Below are 21,355 nucleotides of genomic sequence, written 5' to 3'. Positions count from 1 at the left end.
GAGGTAAGGATATGAGAGGTAAGGATATGAGAGGTAAGGATATGAGAGGTAAGGATATGAGAGGTAAGAACGATGAGGATAGGAATGGTGAGGATAGGAATGGTGAGGATAGGAATAGTGAGGATAGGAATAGTGAGGATAGGAATATCAGAGGTAAGGATAAGCTGTTGTATTCTACTGCTCAGTTGTAGGAGGGTGTATGGTTTGGAGGAAGAGCAGTCCCATACCAGATCACATCTAGGCTCGCACTGTGATAGGTAGGGGCACCCTAGAAACTAACCGCCCGCTGAAGGGAAGCCTAACTAGGATCTGGACCAGCTATGCCGTCGTGTGCGAGGCTAGAGTGGTGGTCGAAGGGCAGGCGGAGGAGGGGTAGCAGTTTAGGCGGAGGAGCAGAATACAACAGGAAAGAGAAGAGAAATCCAGAAACCCAACAGCAAGACCCCGAGTTTTTTAGCCCAAAGACCTCGTCGAAGCTGCCGAATTGATTGCGCCTGATCTGACCCGATTACTCACCACCACACTGAGATCGAATCCTCTACATACCATATGGCCGTGCAGCAGCCGGATGGGGCAAATGGTCGACACGGCACGTGCCACGAGGGACACGATCGGACCACAACTCCACCACAACCACACAGTCACCACCATGCGACCCACTTGCCCTGGGCAATGCGTCACAGCAGAGGTGCGCAAGGGACCTATAGAGCGCTTGCTTGTCAAGCTACCAGTGGGAATTCGGGGGAAATGAATGGTTGAATCAAGGATTGACGCATGCCTGGCACGAAAGATGGGCTGTGGTGGGGTGGAGGATCAGTTACTTTCCTGAATTTCTGGTCCGCTATGATATGATATGGGGGAGCTGGTTTGAGATCCATCACCCATTCCCTGTCACTGTGTGTGTGGGCCGAAGAGCTAGTTAGAGACCATTGAGTATTGCGTGACGTGCGTGAACTTGGGTGTCTGATATGATCTGGCTTGCCTGGTATATATGGACTATCTGGATTTGATGACAGCCAAGGTACTGTGTACAACAACGCTGCTGTAGCTGCCATCTTCAAGCCATCGGTTTCGCCATTGGTCGAATGACGCCCTGCTTAATCAAGACCCGCGGCTTCGTGGCATCCTGGAACGTCGTCTTCGTCGTCCATTCAGGGCCCAATGGTAGACGGAGCGACCGCTCGTATTGCTGCCTTGACTCGAACGGATGAGGCAGCTCGCTGGCCAGGTACTTGTTGTTCTTCTTCACGCGCTTTTCATTGACAATGACCTTGTCCAGCTTGGCGTCTTGTCGCTTGTCTTTTGCCACGCCTTTTATGGTTGTCACGAAGCGTCCTTTGGCTCGCTTTTGGGCTTTCTTGCTGATACCTTCGCCCGCCCAGCTGCCCCAGCCGGGAAGGCTGTTGTCGATGACTTGGTCGCCTTCTTCTTCGACTGTCGCTTTCTTCTCCTTGGCGAACTCGCGCTGCACTTCATCAGACCCGGCGAAGATAGCTTGAGCCAACGCAGCTTTTTCGTCCTCTGTGTCTTCTGACTCTGACGGACTGGTGTAGTCGGCCAATTGTGTTTTTGTGACCTTCGACATCTTGACGAGGGGCATAGCAGTCTCTTGTGTAGCCGCCGCCGGAGCTTGTTTGGTCTTTATACTGGGCCCGATCCCAGGCTTCGCTAGCTCACTTGTCAAAAGTGCTGCTCCCGACGACTGGGAAGAGGGTTTAAGTCGTAGAGCACCTTTGGTTGCTGGCGTACTGGTTACCGTCGTGGTACTCTTCGAGTTTCTAGTGCCTTCCGGGTCAGTGTCGCCAAGGTCTTCGAGTTCATTCTCGGACTCGCGCTCCTCGAACTCGCTCTTCTCCACGTGCGGCAGAGGTCTAGCCGGACCCTCCTTGCCTGTAGGACCAAACTTTTGACGGCCGACTGTGCTTTCCTCCTCCTCTGTATCTGCCTCGTCCGCAGAATCTTGTTCATTGTCACCGCGCAAGTTGCGTCTGATATTGCGCATCTCTTCCTCGTTGGCGGCTTTCCTCGCAGCTTCGGCTTTCCTCATGAATGCCATTGAGGCGAGTCGTGTCTCGGACGCGGCAGGCTCATCAGCATCAAGCTCATCAAGCTTGATTCTGAGGTGGTCCTTTTCCTCGTCTGAGCCCGAGAACCCGTCAAAGTCGGAGGACTCGGAATCTGATACATCAGAGCCGGCATCCGCCTTGCCTTCGATGCGCCTTCGCAACTCTTCATCACGACGTGCAAGGTCGGTGACACCGTGTCTGGCGTCATCGTCCCAAGCAGCTCTGCCCGTGAGCTTGACACTCTTTGCCCATTTGCTCTCCCTATGCCGCGCACCCATTCTCTCTTCGGCACGTCTTCGGTCATTCTTCTCTCTTTCTTCGTCTGAATTGAGGAAGCCCTGTGCATCTAGCAGGGCTCTATGTCCTTCATCGGCCTTCTCTCGCTCTTTCCGATGGACACGACGGAATGCCTTGCTTTTGATCTTTTTGATTCGTCGGGCGCGGATTTCTTCCCGGAACATCAGATCTCGTTGCCGGCGAAGCTCGGCTCGTCGAGCCCGGACTTCAGCCAGCGGCATTTGCTTCTCATGCAACTCTTCATACTCGTTTTCTCGACCTTCCTGGGGGCGACCATCTTTCGTCAACATACCGCTTTCTATCATTATGCTCTGAATGGTAGCCTCGAGATCCGTCATAGGCATTGAGGTGGAAGTGGGCCCCAGCTGCTTGCCGCTCAACATGCCAGCAGCTGCGGCGTCAACAAGCGGGAACGACAGATGCTCCGCTCGCCGGTTTCGTTTGACCGTCTCAATCCACTTGCCCAATTCTTTCTTGGTCTCATCGTAGGCGGCAGACCGATCGAGACGATCCTGCTGTCGCTTGGCCAAGGGCGGTGCAAGTTTGCCAGGAATACCTCCTTTGTATGGCTCGTTGCCTCTTTCCTCGCTACTCTGTAGGATCTTGAGCGATTGCCGTTGACGAGGGTCCTTGATGTATTGTAGTAAATCAGCGGCTGAAATCTTAGCTGAACCGAGACCAAACTGAGATGGCTTGTCCGGCAGGCTCTGAACGCGACGCTGTTTCTTGGGCTGCGCTCTGTCGCCACCTGCAAGCTCTTCGACGAAACTCTGCAGTCGAGAATGATCTCCACCACCATCATCATCAGATATGGAGAATGTCGACTCTGAGTCGTCTTCAGCTTCGGAACCATCACCGTCTTCGTCTTCATCTTCCTCATCCAAGCCTGTCAAGAGATCTTCCTCGTCGCTTTCAGCTCCTGCACGGCGTTTTCGTTGCCGCTTCGAGGCTTCTCGTTCATCTTGATCGTCCATATCCCAAGCTGTAGCCAGGTCGACGCCCTCGTCACCAAAATCGTCCTCATCCTCATCCTCAGCTTCTACGTCGTCATTATCCGTAACCTCGTCTTCATCTACATCGACGTCTGCGTGCCTGCGAGGTTTCTTGGGCTCTGCCGACGACGCGGTAGCGCTCCCTCGGAATGTAAAGTCTGCGAATCGTTCTTCGTCGCTCGCCCCAAACGCATCTTCGCTGTCAATGTCGCTATCTTCGTCATCCTCGTCGATGCCTTCGTGCCACCGGTTACCCTCCAGGTCGGAGCCTTCATCTGCAATCTCATCCTCGTGTGTAATGTCAATCTTCCTCCGCTTCGAGGAGCGCTCGTCTGCATCTGCTCGACTGCGTGAGTTACCGTCGTCATCGTCGATCTGTCCGAGACGGTGTTGGCGGATTTTGATATCATCGGGACTCTCTCGTTCCGCGATCTCGAGGGCATTTAGCCCGCGGTTTCGAGGCGTCTTTTTCTTGCTTGCCACATTGGTCCGGCCGGGCTGGAGCGGTCGCCCATGAGCTTGACGAGGCATTGTCCCAAGACGTAGAAATGTATACCTAGGTAGGTATTGGTATGGAAGCCACGAGGTCTACTCCGCAATTTCTTCTGACCAAAAAAAGTTCGAGTGGCGGAGATAAATGATTGCACCACGGAGATACTGATTCCTTGGCGGGACAATCCACCGCCTAACCACTTTCCGCTGCTACGAACCAATAGGCGTCCAAGATGTGCGGAGCTCAAACTGGCCTCTAAAGGCGGCACCAGCCTTGACCCCATTCGGTCGGACACTCGATTTCATGCTTGCTCAATCTCTCACCACCAGTCTCGCGCTTCTGAGTGTCCCTCGCCAAACGCAACCACCGGCCGCCCGCAGATCTGTTGTCTCAGCATGGTGAAGCCTACGCTGGCACTATGCGGTCGTCTCCGCTTCACCACGAAGCAAGTGGGCCGGGGCTTCTATCGAGGAAACCGTACAGGCTCGATGGGTGCACATACAGAGTTCGGCAAATACATGATCGACTGGCGGAAAACCACACACTTCAACGTGCCTGACACGACGGACTTTGCTGTAAGCTCTGATGAAGACAAGTCACACCTTTCTAGGAAGGTCCACCAACTGACCCTTCTGGATGCGTGCAGCTCTCACCTTTCGTGACACAAGAAATGGAACAAACGCCTCGAGTCGAAGAAGGCCCCAGTGGCGCGCTCTACACACCTCCCCGAGTCGACGGGCTCGAGTTCCTCAGAGCGTGGAAGAAACTCAACCCGGCGCAGTACGATAGTGTGGTTGACTACCAAGAAAACCAGATCGTTGCAAATGAACAAAGTTATGAGGAAGTTCCCGCACAAAAGCAAGCGTCCATCCAGCAACAAACATATACGCAGGGTGCGGAAGCTGGCCGAAGGCCCTTTCAGCAGCAGCAGACCCGCCAAATGCACACATCGAGTAGGCGTCTCGGCTCCGCGCAACGGCCCGCGTCAATGGTCTCTAACCCCCCGAGCGCAAAAGAATGGCTCGATATGACTCGCGAAGAACGCAAAGCCCTCATCAATGCAGCCACAACGGCCAAAATCCGTCAACTGAAAAAGGAGCGCGGCGAACACGTCACACCCGCCGAGAAGCAGGCCATAAAATCAGACATGAAGATACGGCTAAGGCAGGAATTGATCGGGACGGGCATGTTCGAGGACAAGAAAGAGTACGATAAGATGATGTCCGCGGAAGGAAGGAGTCGAGCGAAGGAAGGACTACCCAAGCGGACGCCCGAAGAAAAGAGGGAATTTCTGCTCTCTCTACTACAGAAAACTGGCAACGCGAATGGCGCACTGGAGAGAATATTAACTGAGCCAGCGTCTGTGGAGAAGCATTCATGACCCGAAAAGATTAAAACGATGGAGCGAGACCGCCCCTTTCAGCTTCGCGAATCGAGATAACCCCTGCGTCCAGCCAAGGTGCACTCAACTTGGGATCGTGAGCTTGCTGCGCTGTGTATGCATAGCATGTGCATGCAAAGCATATATCGTCACATCACGCAAGGACGTTGTATGGATTGCAGATGTATTCTTACACTCATCGGAGGCATCAAGGATATGTCAACCGAAGTTGGACATCATGATATGTACCACAACAGCTCTACTGAGACCCGGACGGTCATAACCATGGACGAAGTGACTAGGAAGTCTATAAGACCATGAGATGCCACCAACAAGATGTATAAACTTGGGGCCCGTATCTACGACCGCTTCAATAGAGACCATATCACCCAATGGTTTAAATCCCAAGACAATCTAAGGGGTCCTTGACATTCTGTTTTGGCGGCCTTGCTTCAAGCCATTGATTACAGGTACTACTCCTGAGTCTGGGGACATCCAAGCGAATTGGGATGGATCGCAGCTGTCTCGGGTACTTGTTGCTTTCTATCCCTAGTCAAGCTGCTCGAGGAGGAGAGTGGTACCTATCAAATCAGTGCTTCACCGTAGCCGGATGCCTGGAATCTATCATTCCACGGTCAGGCATGTGCTCCTTAGTGCTCTTATTCGACTTTAATCACCCTTCATTCCTCTTGACCAGAAATAAATTCCCCTTCGGCAGCCTTTCCTATACATAAGATCATGACCCAGGCATGAGTGAATGAAGCTTTGACACTCCTTTGGTAGGCCGAAATTATCGGCAGCTTGGGCTTGGACAGATCTTGCGTCGCAGGCTGCAACGGCCACAAACGCAATGCAACATTCATTTTGTTACTTTGTGTTCTTCACGATACCGTCAGAAGGACGGGTCGAAACTTCTCCTGCTTCTCCCAGTAAAACTCTGAGGTAATCGACATGGCACCTCCACAAGGACAGGCGACATATAAAAAGCAGTCTGGAACGTTAGCGATATCGAAGGATAGAAAATCCGTATCATGGACGCCTGCTCAACCTCCAGATGCGACTCCAAGTCTGGTGTTATCCGCAGCAAACATCACCAATCTGCAGCAGACTCCAGAGTCGAACCCCAAGGTTATGCTGAAGGTCTTTGCGCAAAACCCGGGGCAAACTGAAGCCACCGCTCATGTGTTCACATTTACCTCCTCGAAAGACCCTCGAGGTGAGGCCAACGGCATCAAGGATGCTTTAGCGAACGTCATTCAGGCGCAGAAGGCGGCTCAAAATGCTGCAACGACTTCATCAGGCGGCCAATCGGCCGCCATGACAATAGCGAACGCGATCTCAGGTGGTGGCCGATCGGGCAATCTCTGGGAAGACGAGGAACTTCTGAAGTCGGACAACAGACTCCAGCAGTCTCTGCTACAGGCAAATCCAGAGCTGGCAAGGACCTACAAGGAGGCGCTCAGTCTGAAGCCAGACTCGCTCTCCAAAGAACAGTTTACACATCAGTTCTGGTCATCTCGGGTGCATCTGCTCCGAGCCCAGGCAATTTCGAAGTCACAGGAGAAGGGCACTTTCAATGTCCTTGCCGGCATCAACAAAGGCGAGTCCAAGCTGAGCCTTAGACAAGACCAGATCCGCGCCATCTTCGAGCAATACCCTATCATGCGAATCGTCTACGATGACTTGGTGCCCCGCAAGATCCCCAGCGAGGCGGACTTCTGGTCAAAGTTCTTCCAAAGCCAGCTGCACCTGAAGCTGCGTGGTCTCAAGATAGACCCCACAAGAGACGCAAAAGACGAACACATCGACGTTGAAAGGTACCTCAATCATCCGCTGGTGACGGGTCTCCGGGCCACTGCCGCCGAGCTGCACATTCCCAAGTTTATAGACCTCGAGGGCAACGAGGAGAACCACTACGGCTATGGCAACCGTCCTGAGTTCGACCTTCGGCCCTCCAACCTGGACAAAGCGCCCGTGATCCGCAAACTCAACGCCATCAGCGAGAAGCTCATGGCGGCAGTGAAGCCATCCGACGTCGATGCGTCAGCGCCCATCGGCATGGTCGAGACCACGTACGAGCAGCTCAAGCTGCGCGATCTCGAAGGCACCTCCGAGCAGAACCGCGTCATCCTCAACATTCGCGATCAAAGCCGCTTCTTCTCCGACAACCAGTCCGGCCAACAAGGCGAGGGCGACAGCGCCAATCCATTTCGGGACCTCGACCCTGCAGAAGCCGTCAAAGACGTCTGCAGCGACATCTCGGCTCATTTCGCCCAGCCTGGAGTGGGCGCCATCCCGATCGCTGAATTCGAAGAAGATGAAGAAGACAACGAAGAAATGGATGACGACAGCTCCTCCCCCAAGGCAGACTCTGGCTCGTCAATCGCGACAAAACATATCCTTTCCCTCATCCGTGCGAACCGCAACCAAACAGCCCCGGTCCCTGAATCCTCTAACCTAAGCCCCGCCATTTATGACCGACTAACGCTCACGCACGCCACAACAGTAGAATTCCTCCGGCAGTTCTGGAATGCCTTCCTCTCAGGCGACGCGGCGCGGGCCAACGAAGTAGCCAGTCTCGTGGAGTCGCTGAATCGCGCTCTCGATCGCATCAACGTCATCGCCGAGGATGCGGAGAAGGAACGACAGCTCGAGATCAAGAAGAAACAGCAGGAGTTACAGACACGGTACGAAAGGACCGGCCGGAAACGGACGCTCAAGAACGAGGATATCAAGAGCGGTGGAAGCCATGTGGTCAGAGAGCTACTCGGGCCCGCGACGAAGAGTTTGGGCGTCGCCGTTCGACGGTATAAGCAGGCGTTTGAGGAGCAGATGAAGAACACGGGAGAGGGGTGAAGCCTTGGATAGCTATTTTTGGATGTTTATTGAGTGAGTACGCGTGTGGTATTCGGTCGGTCAGCAGCCAGCCAGTCAGCTAGTCGTCGAGGGAATGTTTTCTGTTCAGCTTCCGGAGCATCCCACCACAGAGTTCACAAGGCGAATAACGCGCGCCAGTTCGGGCGAAAGACCTAAAGCCAAAGACGGAGAACAGATACCGCTCCTCCGTTGACCTTTCACGATCAAGACGACAGATTGAACAACGGAATAGGCCCCAGCTATTACTTGGAGGCTTCGCAGGATTGGCTGATGATGGATTTGGGACGAGCCTTCACCTTTAGAAAGTTTGCGTGTGCTACTTTTGTGGCACCGGGTTCAGAGCGGGTATATTTACCACAACCGGCGGAAGGGCGCTACGGTTGGCGTTTCCGTACCGGATTTGATGCATGGCACTGAGATCAGGGCCGGAAAGGTGGACGGGGAGGGGCAAGGCCAAGGGCAAGCACAGCCTGTAGAACAGTGTAGACACAGCGCAGCGCGTTGGTACGCCAAAATGAGAGAATCATCTTTCACAGCGCATTTCAGCCATCATCTGTTGCCTGCAATACTCCACCTCCACGCGTGCAATGCATCGTCACGACCCAGTAAAGTAGCCCACGAATCTACTGCCAAAACCCCTCCCGCTCCTCGCCTCCGCCTCCCGACCGCCTGCAACTCTCTCCGTGACATTCCTCATACCATCCGCTGAGCCGCCCTCCTCCTCCAACCGCCTCCTCAACCCTTCATACTGGCCTCTCTCCTTGCGCGCGCTGCTCTCGCCCACCATCCACGCCGGGACTCTCCACCGCCCCAGCCGGCCAGGAAGCAACTCACCCATCCACGCCGAGCCGACCGCCCACCCGACCGCGGCAGGCAAAAGCGAGTACGGAAACTGACTGAGCGCCAACTGCGCCGCGAGGAGATAGGTCGTCGACTTGTCACTGAGCGTCACGCCCGGGGCTTCCTGTCCAGCAACGGCGCCAGTGCCAGCACCTCCCGTGACGATCTTGTACCGGTATATGCGGGGGACTTCGTCCGCCCAGGCGGCTAGCAGCGCGAAGACGACCCCCGTGCATCCCGCAGGGAGGTAGTTGTACCAGCCCAGGGTGCCTAGCTTGAGGAACACCACCACCGCAGGCGTGACTAGTAGGTTGACCCAGAAGACAACGGCGCAGAAACTCAGGAACTTCCGGCTGCCCCATAACCTCTCGAGCACCCGGAATTGGTAGATTAGCACGGTGGAGAAGAGGAGCTCGGTGCTCGACGTGTACGCCGCTTGGTATGTCATAAGGCGCGTGAATTGGAGGTACGGCCACAGGTGGGGGGTCGGTTTTATGGGCAGGAGGTGTTGGGCTGTGAGGGTGGAGGTGAGGATGGACAGGACGATGGAGCTGAGGATGAGGGCGCGGGTGACGGGCGTGTGCGTGAAGCCTGAGGTGGTGACCATGTTGCTTCGACTCGACTGGACCGGGTGGACGGGTCCAAGGTGTTATGATGGACGAAGACGAAGCCTCATGGTTGGAGTTGTGGGTGCGGGTATTTGTGTACACAGTCGTTGAATAGCCAGATCTTCACATGCGATGCTGGTGGAAGTGACGCAGCGATTGACTGCACCAATGACATAGAAACGATTCGAAAAAGCGCCAGAGCCTCGTTTCCCCCGCATTCCGCTTTGGAGGTCGCCGCTCAATTTCTACGTAGCGGAGACAAATTCCTCTCGCCTAGGTGATTATCCGTAATCGAGGTTGTGGTAGTTGCACGCTTCAAGAGAGGCATGGATGAGCCGGCGATACCTGGCGCTTTCCCCACTGCACCGGAGGAGACCGGCGTCAGCGGCACCAGAACACCCAGAAGACGATTTGTGGGAAGGCGCACAGCGGAGGCGCAGGCGAAGCAGAGGTACGATGCAGAGGCCAACTCAGCGGTCGAGGAGACCACCGCCATCGTCCAAAAGCGTACGACGCAGCCGTACTCTGACAAGCTGGAGAGGCGTTACTGACGAGTTGACAGCGACGAGAAGAACACCCCGAGCCTTGAACCAGGTACCCTCTGATATTCTCGATGACCCCGATATTCAAGCCGCGATCGCACTGCTACCACAGAATTACAGCTTCGAGATTCCCAAGACCATCCACCGCATACGTACACTACAGGCGAAGAGGGTCGCTCTGCAATTCCCTGAAGGCTTGCTGATGTTTGCGACAACAATATCAGACATCCTGACCCAATTTTGTCCCAGCACAGAGACCTTGATCATGGGCGATGTCACCTATGGCGCGTGCTGTATTGATGACTACACTGCAAGAGCCTTGGGCTGTGACTTGCTTGTCCACTATGCTCACAGCTGCTTGATCCCGGTGTCAGCTACCAAAATTGCAACGCTGTACATCTTCGTGGATATCTCGATTGACACCAAGCATTTGGTGACCACGCTGTCGAGGAATATCCCTCCCGGGAAGACAATTGCCATGGTGGGTACCATTCAGTTCAACTCCACCCTACATACAATCAGACCTGCTCTTGAAGCCGAGGGCTTGAAGCTGGTAGTGCCGCAAGTTATGCCGCTGAGCAAGGGCGAGGTGCTCGGTTGTACTGCTCCCAAGATCACTTCAGATGCAAACGTGGATCTCATCCTATACTTGGGAGACGGTCGCTTCCATCTTGAAGCTGCTATGATCGCGAATCCTGACATTCCAGCTTACCGATACGATCCTTACTCGCGGAAGCTGACCAGAGAAACATACTCGCACGACGAAATGCTGGACATGCGGTCTACTGCAATCAACACCGCAAAGAGAGCAAGAAAATGGGGTCTGATACTGGGGGCGTTGGGGCGTCAGGGCAACCCTCACACTCTGACCATGCTCGAGAACTACCTGACCCAACAAGGCATCTCATATGTGAACCTCCTCCTAAGCGAGATCTTCCCCGGAAAGCTGGCCATGTTTGAGGACGTGGACTGCTGGGTGCAGATAGCCTGTCCGCGGTTAAGCATTGACTGGGGTTACGCATTTCCGCGACCGCTTCTGACGCCATACGAAGCTCTCGTGGTACTGGGTGCGCAGCAAGGATGGGAAAAGGAAGGCGGGACTTATCCAATGGACTTCTACGCCAACAATGGCCTCGGAAGGACAACCGAAAAGCTCGCTGCCCAGGTCAGTGTAAGCGCTTGAATCCGCTCGCAGCGCCGCCTGGGAGCACCCAAGTCACCCCAACCTCGCCGGATACAGACTTGGGCAAGACAGGAGTCCCTTGCGACCCAATAATAGTATTGCTGCACTGTAAGAATATAGACTGTCTGTGGTAATGTGGCTACCGGATAAAATGTCAATGCAGGCAGCAGGGCTTAGCACCTGCAGAACGATTCAGACGTGCTTGTGACCCTAAACTCCTACACCATACACATTTCCCCGGTTCACATGGATAGAGATTGGGAATTGAATCACTACGTCTCTCCCAAGAGTCGCTACTGCAATAGCCGTCACTGCCGAAGTTTTCCCATCATGAATCCTCGAAGTGGCCTTTCTTCACGACTTCGACAACTTCCGCTGGCTTCTTTGCCTCCCGGCAACTCACGAGGCAGCCAGCTGTCTCTCATAGTCTAGCCTTCCAGGCGTGGTATGCATTCGGATATCCACGTAGCTGTCCGCTTCCATGACCAATCCGTTTTTGCGGGGGAACAACTGCACTGCACCATCACTTTCAGAAATGTCGCAAACTTGGCGGAGGAGCCTCTCGCTTCCTCTCTCCAGAGCCGCCAGCGAAGCAGACGCGAGAGTATAAGTCAGCTTGTCGCGCAAGTCAACAGGCCCGACAACGGCCAGCGATTGGGTCAATATGGGCGATCTAACAACAATGAACACTCCCCTGATCAAACCGGTCATCAACGACCAAGCACATCAGTGAATAGCAGGGACAGTATAAACAGCATCAGATCGCAGAGGCCAGCACATAAACCCCAGAGGTCAGTATCGATCATCTCAGTCGCCTCTCCATCGATTACCGGCGAAGGAGGAAGCCTGACCACTGGAGGCTGGGAGAAGCAGAAAAGACCCGGTCATTCACGCTCGTCGACAGTCCAAATTCTGCATAGTAAGTCATATTGCAATCTGTCCAGGCTATCACAAACTCATCGTCCTCAGCGCCGCAGCGTAAAGCTGGCCAGCATGAACGAAAAGACGTGCGGAATAGTCTACAGCTGCCGCGCAGGAGCGGCCGTAAAAGTCCCCTATCGCCTGTCGCAAGCGAGGGTCGAGATGCATCCTCAGAACCCAGATCGCGAATTACCCCCGATCACTCTAGGACGCGTCCAGGATCCCAAGAAGGGGACGAGCTGCGTATTCCGAGTCCGGCCGAGACCGAAGATGCCCAGGCATCTCTTTCGGCACCAGGACAAGATCTTACAAGCGAACGAAGCAGCGCCGACTTCTACTCGCTCAGTAATCATTCTCAAGAGACTTTGATGTCCGAACAGCCTTCCATGGTTTCGGATCGTCCACCACCCTGGAATTACTCTGCGCCATTAGCGCGACGACCGGCAATACATCAGTCGCAAAAGCCTCAAGCCGTGAATCTGCTCATGGGCTACGCCCAACTAAATGCGACATTCACACTAGATGCCTCGCTGGTCGACCAGTCACACTTTGAAGAGGTGAAGACGAAAGGCTTTCTTGGCGGCCAGGCTGGAGGCGGCGTGGTCGGCGTCAAAAAGCCGCGGCCGAACAGCGGGTTCTTGGGAGGTTTCAATCTCAACAGCATCGGGGGCTCGCTGAACAGCCTGATCGGTGGCGACAACATGAGCAGCGTGAAGGAGATGAATGCCGTGACCAACTCCAGAGCGATTCCTCTCCTGTCTACTCCACAATCACTGCTGTTCGTCGACATGCATCTCGAACCCGGCGAGGAGCAGAGCTATTCGTACAGCTATCCCTTACCGCGAGGTCTACCATCCAGCCATCGAGGGAAGGCCATCAAGATCTCCTACAATCTGACCATCGGAGTGCAAGGTCTTCCCGGAAGCCGCGACGTGCATACGGTTCGACAAGTCAACGTTCCCATCCGTGTCTTTCCCGGAGTCTCTCGCGATGGAGAGATATACGGCCATGATCTCATGCAGCCACATGTGATCCTCCGTGATCTGGCGCGTACAAAGCCTGTTCTCGCAGCTGAAGGTCATGAAGAGATTACTACATCCACCACGCCGGGGGATGAAAGGCCTACTACCGAGTTCCTTACGTTTGTTGATACGCTTTTGGATCGCAACCGACGCAGACAGTCCAGCACGGGGACAATGGATGCATTCTCAAACAGCCAAGACACGGGCAGCCGTGGAAAGACTCTGCAGGCGGTCGACCGTGCTATCGTATACAGTAATTCCCTCTCTGACGGCGATTCGAGTCCGAACCGTTTCGAGATTGCCCGGACTGGCCAGAGGGTTGCGGTTATCGTCATCGGCCGGCCATTACACCGGCTGGGAGAGACAATTACAGCCGTGGTTGACTTCTCAGAGAGCGAGATAGCCGCTTCGTCGCTCAAAGCGACTCTGGAAACATCGGAGAAAGTAACCCCCGCACTTGCCGTCAGGTCGGTCGCCACGATTAACCGAATTACCAGAAAGATCTACGGCGCCCGGTGGGAAAACATTTTGTTCTCGAAGCGAGCCACCTTCTCATTCAGCATTCCAGCCTCGGCGACTCCCACCTTCGTGACTTCAGGAGTCAATTTGGACTGGAGTCTCCGATTCGAGTTTGGAACCCTGAAGCCCATCGAGAGTGAAGAAGGCGGCATTTTGGCCACGCCAGACTTATTGGAGGAGGTTGTCAACGATGAGAAGAGCACCGTCAATGTCGCTGTGGAGAACGTGGAGTGCGAGACGTTTGAGGTGGTTATCCCGATCACAGTCTACGGCGACTTGGTGCCCGATGGCAGAGAAGGCGAAGAGATCGTTGGGATTCCAATCTGACTGAGTGCCACGTCAAGGCTTGTACAGCGTGAATTCCAGGACCAAAAACCCGACATACGCAAGCAACATGGCCAATCCGACCAATCTGTGGGTGCCAATGAGAATCATCACCATCAAAAAGGCCGAGGTGGTCCACGTCCAGACAATTTCCTGGGTATAACTCGAGCCTTGGGCAAGACCTTGGGAGCTTAGAATGGTCATCCCCAGACACAGCGTCAGCAGGAAAATATTGCTGCCCACCGTGTTGGCGACCATGATACCGGGGTGGCCTCGATATCCGCTGACCACAGCCACGAACTTCTCTGGGAGGGTCGTGCCGAGAGCCAACAGGGTCGCGCCAAAGACGGTGTCGGAAAGGTGGAATGCCGCCGCAAGTGACTTGGAGGAGTGGGAGAGAACGTAGCCACTGAGCGAGAGCGCGACGAAGGCCACAACCAGCTTGACCAGGTAACTCAAGATGGATGGCGGTTTCCTCCATCGAAACGTTGTCAAGGGCGTCGTCTCGTCTGGATGGGCCACGTCGTGCTGAGCCTCATCTCCTCCGGGGGCAGACTCTTCTTCCGAGGTTGAGCTGGCGTCAGCGTCAGCGTCAGACTCGGCATCAGAACCTTGAGGCGCCGCTAACACGCCGCAATATATCGACCACCCAATGCCCACCATGTACAGCACAAACACCACCACCAGCACCGCGCCATACACGTGTCCCTCAAGCCGCCCAAATCCCCAGAGAACCGCCACACCGGTCGTGAGCCCGAACATGATGACGGCATAAAGCCTCGCACTGACATCATACGTCACGATCGTCTCTCTCTGGGCTAACACGCCCAAAGAGAAAGCACCGAGGATGTTGGCCACGCAACTGCCCAGCACATTCCCCAGGGCGAGTTTCGGGCGGCCTTGAGCAATGGCTGCGATCACGACGGCGAGTTCTTCCCACTCGGCGCCCGCGGTGAGCAGGGAGATGAGTGTTTCGCTCACGTGCAAGCGATGGGCTAGGTGGGCTGTGCTGGCGATGAAAACATCCGTGGCGGTGGAGAGGGTGTAGATGCTGAGAAGGAACGTGCTGAGCGGAAAGAGGATTGATTCCGCCGAGGACGAGGAGGAGGAGGGCATGATGGGAAGGGAAGGATGAGTGCTTGAGTTGGGCGTGGACCTGAGAGACGCACACCACCCAAGCGACAAATCAGACACAGTACATAGTATTGGATAGATCGGTAAAAGGAAGACCTGGAGGTGTCTTTAGCAAACACAGCGTGCTGTGCTTTTCCCTATTCGTGTGTTTTGCGTGTGTGTCGGTGCTTGTTTCTTTGACCTCGATTCGGATGCTTGGACCTCGAATGACACCCAAATGACGGCTGCTGTTAGAACAGCCACTAAGAGCTCACCATACTTTGGGACGAGTGTGACGCCGCCTTATGCTCTCCAGCCAACGGCACCCCTCACCTGTATCTCGCCGAGAGCAGCGTGACAGAGTCTCTTCCCGTTACCCTCTACGTTGCTCGACTTAGGTTGGTAGAAACGACGTTCAATGTTATCAACGGCCCGTGGGGATGGGTCGAATGGTAGGTCAGTCATATTGCTTTCGCTTTCGACAAACGACTGGGGTTCGGCCTTTTTTTGTGATCTCGAACGATGAGATGAGAGAACTGTCTGTGCGTTATGTTGCCGAGTACCGTCGCAAACAGCGCGACTCCCTCGAATGTTCTCTCTGCACCTACCCTTCCAGATCGCATTCGTTATGCTGGACACTTGTCGTCCGGGGAGTCTTGCGTGCGGTTCGAAAAGTCGCCACGTCCAGACTTTCCGCGCGGTGATATGCGAGATTCGATCCGAAAGAGAGATTGGCCAGTACCAGCGCGGAGGAGGTGGTCTCCAAACTTCCTCGCCAATGATTCAGACAACAGTCACGCAGACAAGCCTACGGCGGTACCAAGACCACATAAGTGAGATCGCCTGGTCCGCGAATGATGCCAGTGATATCCCCGGCATACTATCGATGGTCAACTCTGCTTCCGGCTGTCGTTAAGGTCCGATACCAGATCGATCCCTCCTCAAGCCTGGACGAGTGACAGCAGGGTCGAACAGTCGTGCGAAACTCCTCGATCTGAGGCCTCAGATCATGAAGACCTCCGAGTGTCAAGTGCTACTACATGCTCTATACCACTACCCCGCAATCCAGCACCTCCGGAGACTCGGGCGACCTGCATAGCTCGCGTGGGGCGATCGATAGTGCAGCTCCATGCTGAGTCCTGTTCCCCTTGATATACGGGTAGCAAGAGGTGCCAGTTGACTCAATACGCCGCCGTCACGTCCACCCACACTTCCTCAACAGTGGAGGAGGGACTCCGTACGTATTGAGTCAATTCAAACCAGTCCTACAGAGGAGTCGAGCACGTGGCAGCGATGCAGAGGATCCTCTTCAGTTTCAGTCTAGGGAGATCAACAACAAGGCTCCGTCATTCGAATGAACGCGGATCACTGCCTGCCCACGACGGATACTGGCCAGGCCTTCCCCCTTCTTGCGAGTCTACTTGCGACGAGTTGCTTGGGCAGCACTTGATGCTCAAGTGCCACAGCCTTATCAACCAAACACCGGGCAGGGGTGGTCACGTTGCGGGTTGCGCCTGTGCCATGCTATCCAGCATATACTGCGCCTCTTGTCCTGTTGGATGGACCCAGTTGACTTGCGACTGACGGTTGATTAGGATGGAGTTGAGCTATTGTACACTCCTTTTTTGGCGGGCAATGATGGACGAGCTGTGGTCGAGGCTCAGGCGCGGCAGGGGTCGGTTTCTTAAGACGCCTCCTCGTGGCTCATGCGTACAGTCATGTACTCGGTATGCAGAACGTTAGGTGGCAGCCCAATCTCGTCGCCGTAGGGCAACGAAGTCTCCCTTGATACGCTCGCCGGACCTTGCACTACAGACGAGAGTCGAGGATGTCGCGTGGCGCCGACGAGACACCCACGACTAGCCACCATCGAACCCACCTCTCTAAAGGCGACCATAGCAGACACTCGAAAGCGACGAGAGCGGCCCCAGAACTTTCCATCCAGCCGGACAAACAGGGCGAGGTCGGACTCAGCTGGGGCCTCGCTCTCAGCGACGCCGACGTTATCCATCCCCTCAGGTACGATCGGTGCGGGTCCAAGAGACCGAAGCCAGCATCCCTAAGCGCGCCGTAACCATGCCTGCTGAACCGTCACGTCGTGTTTCGTTCCGTGACGGCAACGCCCCATCCAACAGATCTAAGAAATCGGCATGGGTTCCCAGTAGAAGCTATGTATCGTCTTCGTCTTCGTCTTCGTCTTCGTCTTCGTCTTCGTCTTCGTCTTCGTCTTCGTCTTCGTCTTCGGCATCTGCTGCGCCGCGACAACATGTGCTCAGTGCGGGCCTCGCAGGTCTTTCCTGCGGTCGTCAACGCATTCCACTCCACCAGCGGGCCCATTTACACGTACCGTACTTTTAACTAGAAGTATAGCCATAGAGAGCCAAAGCTATAGCCACGCACGGCCTACAGCATAATTACAGCATAGAATACAATATTGCACCACAGTACTCCGCACCCATACTTACTCAGCTACGGTACCTAGCTACAACTTCGCCGCCCGTCCATGCCCCCGTCCTCGCCCCCCGTCCTCTCTTTCTCTTCTTCTTGATAATACCGTCTCCCCCTCCAACATCACAACTTCGACCTCGCATTCTCTTCCTGATAACGCCTCCTCTCCAACATCTTCAGCTCCGCCCGCTTGATCTTCCCACTGATAGTCTTGGGCAAGAACGCGGCCTCCACGAACTCGATCTTGCGAGGATACTTGTACGGCGCCGCATTACGTTTGCAGAATTCCTGCAGTTCGCGCGTCAGCTCGGCTGCTGCTTCCGCGTCACCGGCGATCCGCGCCGCCGCGTTGTCCGTCAGCACGACGAACGCCTTGACGACTTCGTCGCGCGTGGCATCAGGGGAGCCGACGACCGCGGACTCGACGACGGAGGGGTGGAGTTTGAGGGTGGATTCGACTTCGAAGGGGCCTACATCGTAGCGATGGATCAGTCAGATTTGGGATTTTTCTTTGGTCTGCTTCGCCTCGCGTGCTTCGCTTGTTCTGCTTTCGCCCGGTCTGCTTCGCACTGCTTGGATCCGCTTCGCTTCGCTTCACTTCGCTTCGCTTCACTTCGCTCCGCTTCACTTCGCTCGCTTGCACTCACCTATCCTGTAGCCCGCCGAGTTAATCACATCGTCAGCCCTTCCCACGAACCAGAAATATCCGTCCTGGTCCCGACTGGCGCGGTCGCCTGTCAGGAAAAACTTCTTGCCATTCGCGAGGGTCTTGATCTTGTTGTCGATCTTCCCTGTCGATTTGTCGATATATCCCTCGAAGAAGCCGAAGAAGTGGTGGGAGCCCGATCCCGAGATCTCAATCGCAATATCTCCCTCGACCCCGGGGTCCGTGACGTTGCCATCCGCGTCCACAACCACAAGCGGCACCCCCGGCACCGGCTTGCCCATGCTCCCCGGCTTGACCTTGTTGACCTTCTGGTTGGCGCACACGACGATCGTCTCGGTCTGGCCGTAGGCGTCAAAGATCTCGATCCCCCCCGTCATCTCCTTCCACGTGCGCACCACGCTCTCGTTCAACGGCTCCCCCGCGCCACAGCAGTGGGTGAGCGCCCTCGGCTTGCCTTCGGCTGTCGCGAAATACCGCCGGTTCTCTTCGAGCACCAGCTGTCTGTAGACCGTGGGCGGCGCGCACAGTGTCGTGATGGGGAACTTGTTGAGCACTTGCATCGTGCGCCGCGGGTGGAAGGGCAATCTGTCGTCGTGCACGAACAGCGAGGCCCCGCAGTTCCACGTCGACAGCCACGCCCACGCGGCTTTGGCCCACCCTTGCTCCGACAGGTTCCAGTAGATCTTGCCTGGCGCCAGGTCGAGCCAGTGCATCCCCGTCAGGGCGTGCGCGAGCGGGTACGACGTCTGCGTGTGCAGCACCATCTTGGGCGGGCCCGTCGTGCCGGACGTGAAGAAGATCATGCCGGGCGATTGGGGGCCCAGGGAGGCTGGCACGCGGAACGGCGCATCCGAGGGGATCTTGTGAAGTGCGGCGTGGAAGTCAATCACGCCTGCTCCTGTGTCTGCCACGCCGTCGAGCTGGATGATAGTCCTCAAATTGGGGCACTTCGAGCTCACCCGAAGACATTTGGCCACAGAGGTGGCGTCCCCGATGAAGGTGGTCGCGTGGGAGACTTGGAGCCTGTATTCAATGTCCTTGTCCACGAGGAGTGTCGTGCATGGACACATGACCACGCCTGCCCGAAGACATGCTAAGCCGATTTCCCACCACTCCGGAATCCGGGGCGAGATGATGATGGCCGTGTCGCCCTGCTTGATGCCCAGCGTGGCCCAAAGCGATGCGATGCGCCGCGACTGCCGCGCGAAGTGGCTGTAGGTTAGTTGCTTGGTGGTGGACAACGATTGATCGGTCCAGTAGAGGGCGACGTGCGAGGGATCCTTTTGCGCCCAGTATTCCACCACGTCTGTCGCGAAGTTGAATGACGAGGGGAGACGTAAAGGGGAGACTGGCACAGAGGAAGCCATGCCGATGCCGAGACTTGTTGACTTTTGTCACCCGCTGTTAGTTCAGCTGCTTGCATTTGAGGCCGAGTCGTCGTTGATATGTGTAAGCGTCACAATGCCTTCTCGCGGCACGGCAGCGCAGAGTCAGTCAGTCCGGAGACATGGCGGGACTCCGAGTTAGGGCGCCTCGATTGTGCTCTGGGCAAGCGAAGAACATCTCCTACAGGTTGGTGTGAGATTCAAGATACTGTAGACCTCGGGCAAGGCTGATGGAGTCGGGGTTCACGCCTCGACCGCGAATAGCCGAGTGGTTTGTGGGGGGCTGGGGGTGGGGTACAGGCCGCTCATCCAGGGATAGTACACGAGGGCAGTAGATGTGGGCAGCCAGTCTATACCCAGGGAAGCGAGCTGCAACAGAGGGAGAAATGTTAGAGTTGCAGCGACGACGGGGCGAAAACAAGCCGACACGGACCGTCGGTGTCGGCTTCGGTGAGCAGGTACTGTACTGTGCACATCTACAGTAGCGCGACATGTGTTGATCTCTGCCAACCAATTTGATTCCATTTGCAACACATTAATTAGCTCGTAAATATCGACAGTGCCTCCCAATTAGTCAATCAATACTTTTCGGTCTCTTGGGATCCATTCTGGTCATATCTTGTGCCAGTGGATGCTGCTCATGCTGACACGGAAGCTCATGTCTAGTAGTGGTCATAAGCACCAATGCACGATTCCCCTATGTAACGCCGCGATGGCCAGTCAGGAGGCCCTCATCTATAGATTACTTACGACTCCCAACCGATAGTCCAAAAAAATTCGTGCATTTGGGTATCACTGATGACGGCAGAAGCAATCGTGGCAGAGCGCTGCCCCAAGCCTCATGAAGTCCTGCAGAATCAGGCCTGGGGTGCGGGTGGTGAAAGTCGTGGTCTCTTTGCAACGTGTTCGTCATCAGCCTGGCCCTCCAGCAATTGTCTTTCCAGCTCCTCGACTTTGCGCTTGTATTCGTCTCGTTCTTGCAGGGCTCGGTCCCGTTCGCGACACAGGTTCGACTCGTTGTCGTGGTAGACCATGTTGATGACTTCCAATTCGGAGACTCGCGTTCGCAGGCTGTTGGTGAGCCCGACGAGGTCATCGTAACTCATGGCAGCGGCGCCGTGTTGACCGTTGCTCAAGGCGGCAGGGGGCTGACTGAGTTGGAGGGCCGGGTCGGTGGGAATGCCATTGCTGTAGTGGGCATCGGCGAGAGCGGTTACGCCGTCAAAGAGGTGCTGAGGAGCGATATTCGGATCGTGCTGGGCGCCCGGCGTGCCAGTCCGCGAAATGGGTGATTGCGATCGGTCAGAAGCGACCGATGCGGCCATCTGCGACACTCGCCGATGCGGGTTCATGTTGTCGGTGGCGGCGGGCGGGCCTCCATTCTGCTCGAACTGGATCCGCGTCAGGCAGGTACAAAGCAAGTCGCAAGTGTCTCACCTTCTTCTTAGGACCTTGCGTGGCAGTCTTGACCCGGTTGCGACTCTTGATCACATCGGTCTTCAGACTGATCGGTCGCGGGCGGCCATGCAGCTTAAGGAACAGGCCGCAGGCGTTACAGAGCACGGAGCCCGACTCGTCTCGCCGCCATAGCGGTGTCGTAGAGGTCTGGCAGTTCTGGCACACAGGCTGTTGCAAGGGTGCGGTCGGGTCAGCGCTTGCTATGGAAATCGAGGCCAT

General features: G+C 55.6%; 9 protein-coding genes across 9 annotated transcripts; 4 read left to right on the top strand and 5 right to left on the bottom strand.

The window, feature by feature from the left end:
- Positions 1 to 1,057: 1,057 nt before the first annotated feature.
- A1O7_09413 (uncharacterized protein) lies at positions 1,058 to 3,886 on the bottom strand (the record flags this gene model as incomplete). Its single annotated transcript, XM_007763401.1, has 1 exon — positions 1,058 to 3,886. The coding sequence occupies one exon, from the start codon at positions 3,884 to 3,886 to the stop codon at positions 1,058 to 1,060; it is 2,829 nt and encodes a 942-aa protein (XP_007761591.1).
- A 357-nt stretch (positions 3,887 to 4,243) lies between these two features.
- Positions 4,244 to 5,229, top strand: A1O7_09412 (uncharacterized protein; the record flags this gene model as incomplete). The annotated part of the gene is made up of 2 exons (XM_007763400.1): positions 4,244 to 4,423; positions 4,495 to 5,229. 2 exons carry the CDS (start codon positions 4,244 to 4,246, stop codon positions 5,227 to 5,229), a joined length of 915 nt encoding a protein of 304 aa, XP_007761590.1.
- Positions 5,230 to 6,180: 951 nt separating this feature from the next.
- Positions 6,181 to 8,085, top strand: A1O7_09411 (uncharacterized protein; the record flags this gene model as incomplete). The annotated part of the gene is made up of 1 exon (XM_007763399.1): positions 6,181 to 8,085. One exon carries the CDS (start codon positions 6,181 to 6,183, stop codon positions 8,083 to 8,085), a length of 1,905 nt encoding a protein of 634 aa, XP_007761589.1.
- Positions 8,086 to 8,701: 616 nt separating this feature from the next.
- A1O7_09410 (uncharacterized protein) lies at positions 8,702 to 9,553 on the bottom strand (the record flags this gene model as incomplete). Its single annotated transcript, XM_007763398.1, has 1 exon — positions 8,702 to 9,553. The coding sequence occupies one exon, from the start codon at positions 9,551 to 9,553 to the stop codon at positions 8,702 to 8,704; it is 852 nt and encodes a 283-aa protein (XP_007761588.1).
- Positions 9,554 to 9,880: 327 nt separating this feature from the next.
- Positions 9,881 to 11,279, top strand: A1O7_09409 (diphthamide biosynthesis protein 1; the record flags this gene model as incomplete). Its single annotated transcript, XM_007763397.1, has 2 exons — positions 9,881 to 10,061; positions 10,117 to 11,279. 2 exons carry the CDS (start codon positions 9,881 to 9,883, stop codon positions 11,277 to 11,279), a joined length of 1,344 nt encoding a protein of 447 aa, XP_007761587.1.
- A 1,307-nt stretch (positions 11,280 to 12,586) lies between these two features.
- Positions 12,587 to 14,068, top strand: A1O7_09408 (uncharacterized protein; the record flags this gene model as incomplete). The annotated part of the gene is made up of 1 exon (XM_007763396.1): positions 12,587 to 14,068. One exon carries the CDS (start codon positions 12,587 to 12,589, stop codon positions 14,066 to 14,068), a length of 1,482 nt encoding a protein of 493 aa, XP_007761586.1.
- Positions 14,069 to 14,080: 12 nt separating this feature from the next.
- A1O7_09407 (uncharacterized protein) lies at positions 14,081 to 15,181 on the bottom strand (the record flags this gene model as incomplete). Its single annotated transcript, XM_007763395.1, has 1 exon — positions 14,081 to 15,181. One exon carries the CDS (start codon positions 15,179 to 15,181, stop codon positions 14,081 to 14,083), a length of 1,101 nt encoding a protein of 366 aa, XP_007761585.1.
- Positions 15,182 to 17,749: 2,568 nt separating this feature from the next.
- Positions 17,750 to 19,660, bottom strand: A1O7_09406 (uncharacterized protein; the record flags this gene model as incomplete). Its single annotated transcript, XM_007763394.1, has 2 exons — positions 17,750 to 18,096; positions 18,274 to 19,660. The coding sequence occupies 2 exons, from the start codon at positions 19,658 to 19,660 to the stop codon at positions 17,750 to 17,752; spliced, it is 1,734 nt and encodes a 577-aa protein (XP_007761584.1).
- An 875-nt stretch (positions 19,661 to 20,535) lies between these two features.
- On the bottom strand, positions 20,536 to 21,355 carry A1O7_09405 (GATA-binding protein, other eukaryote; the record flags this gene model as incomplete). Its single annotated transcript, XM_007763393.1, has 2 exons — positions 20,536 to 21,069; positions 21,116 to 21,355. The coding sequence occupies 2 exons, from the start codon at positions 21,353 to 21,355 to the stop codon at positions 20,536 to 20,538; spliced, it is 774 nt and encodes a 257-aa protein (XP_007761583.1).

Source organism: Cladophialophora yegresii (assembly GCF_000585515.1).
Source record: "Cladophialophora yegresii CBS 114405 chromosome Unknown aczIN-supercont1.7, whole genome shotgun sequence".
NCBI classification, from domain to species: Eukaryota; Fungi; Ascomycota; class Eurotiomycetes; order Chaetothyriales; family Herpotrichiellaceae; genus Cladophialophora; species Cladophialophora yegresii.
Note: the sequence above shows the minus strand (reverse complement) of the source record. Positions and strands in the feature narration are given on the sequence as shown.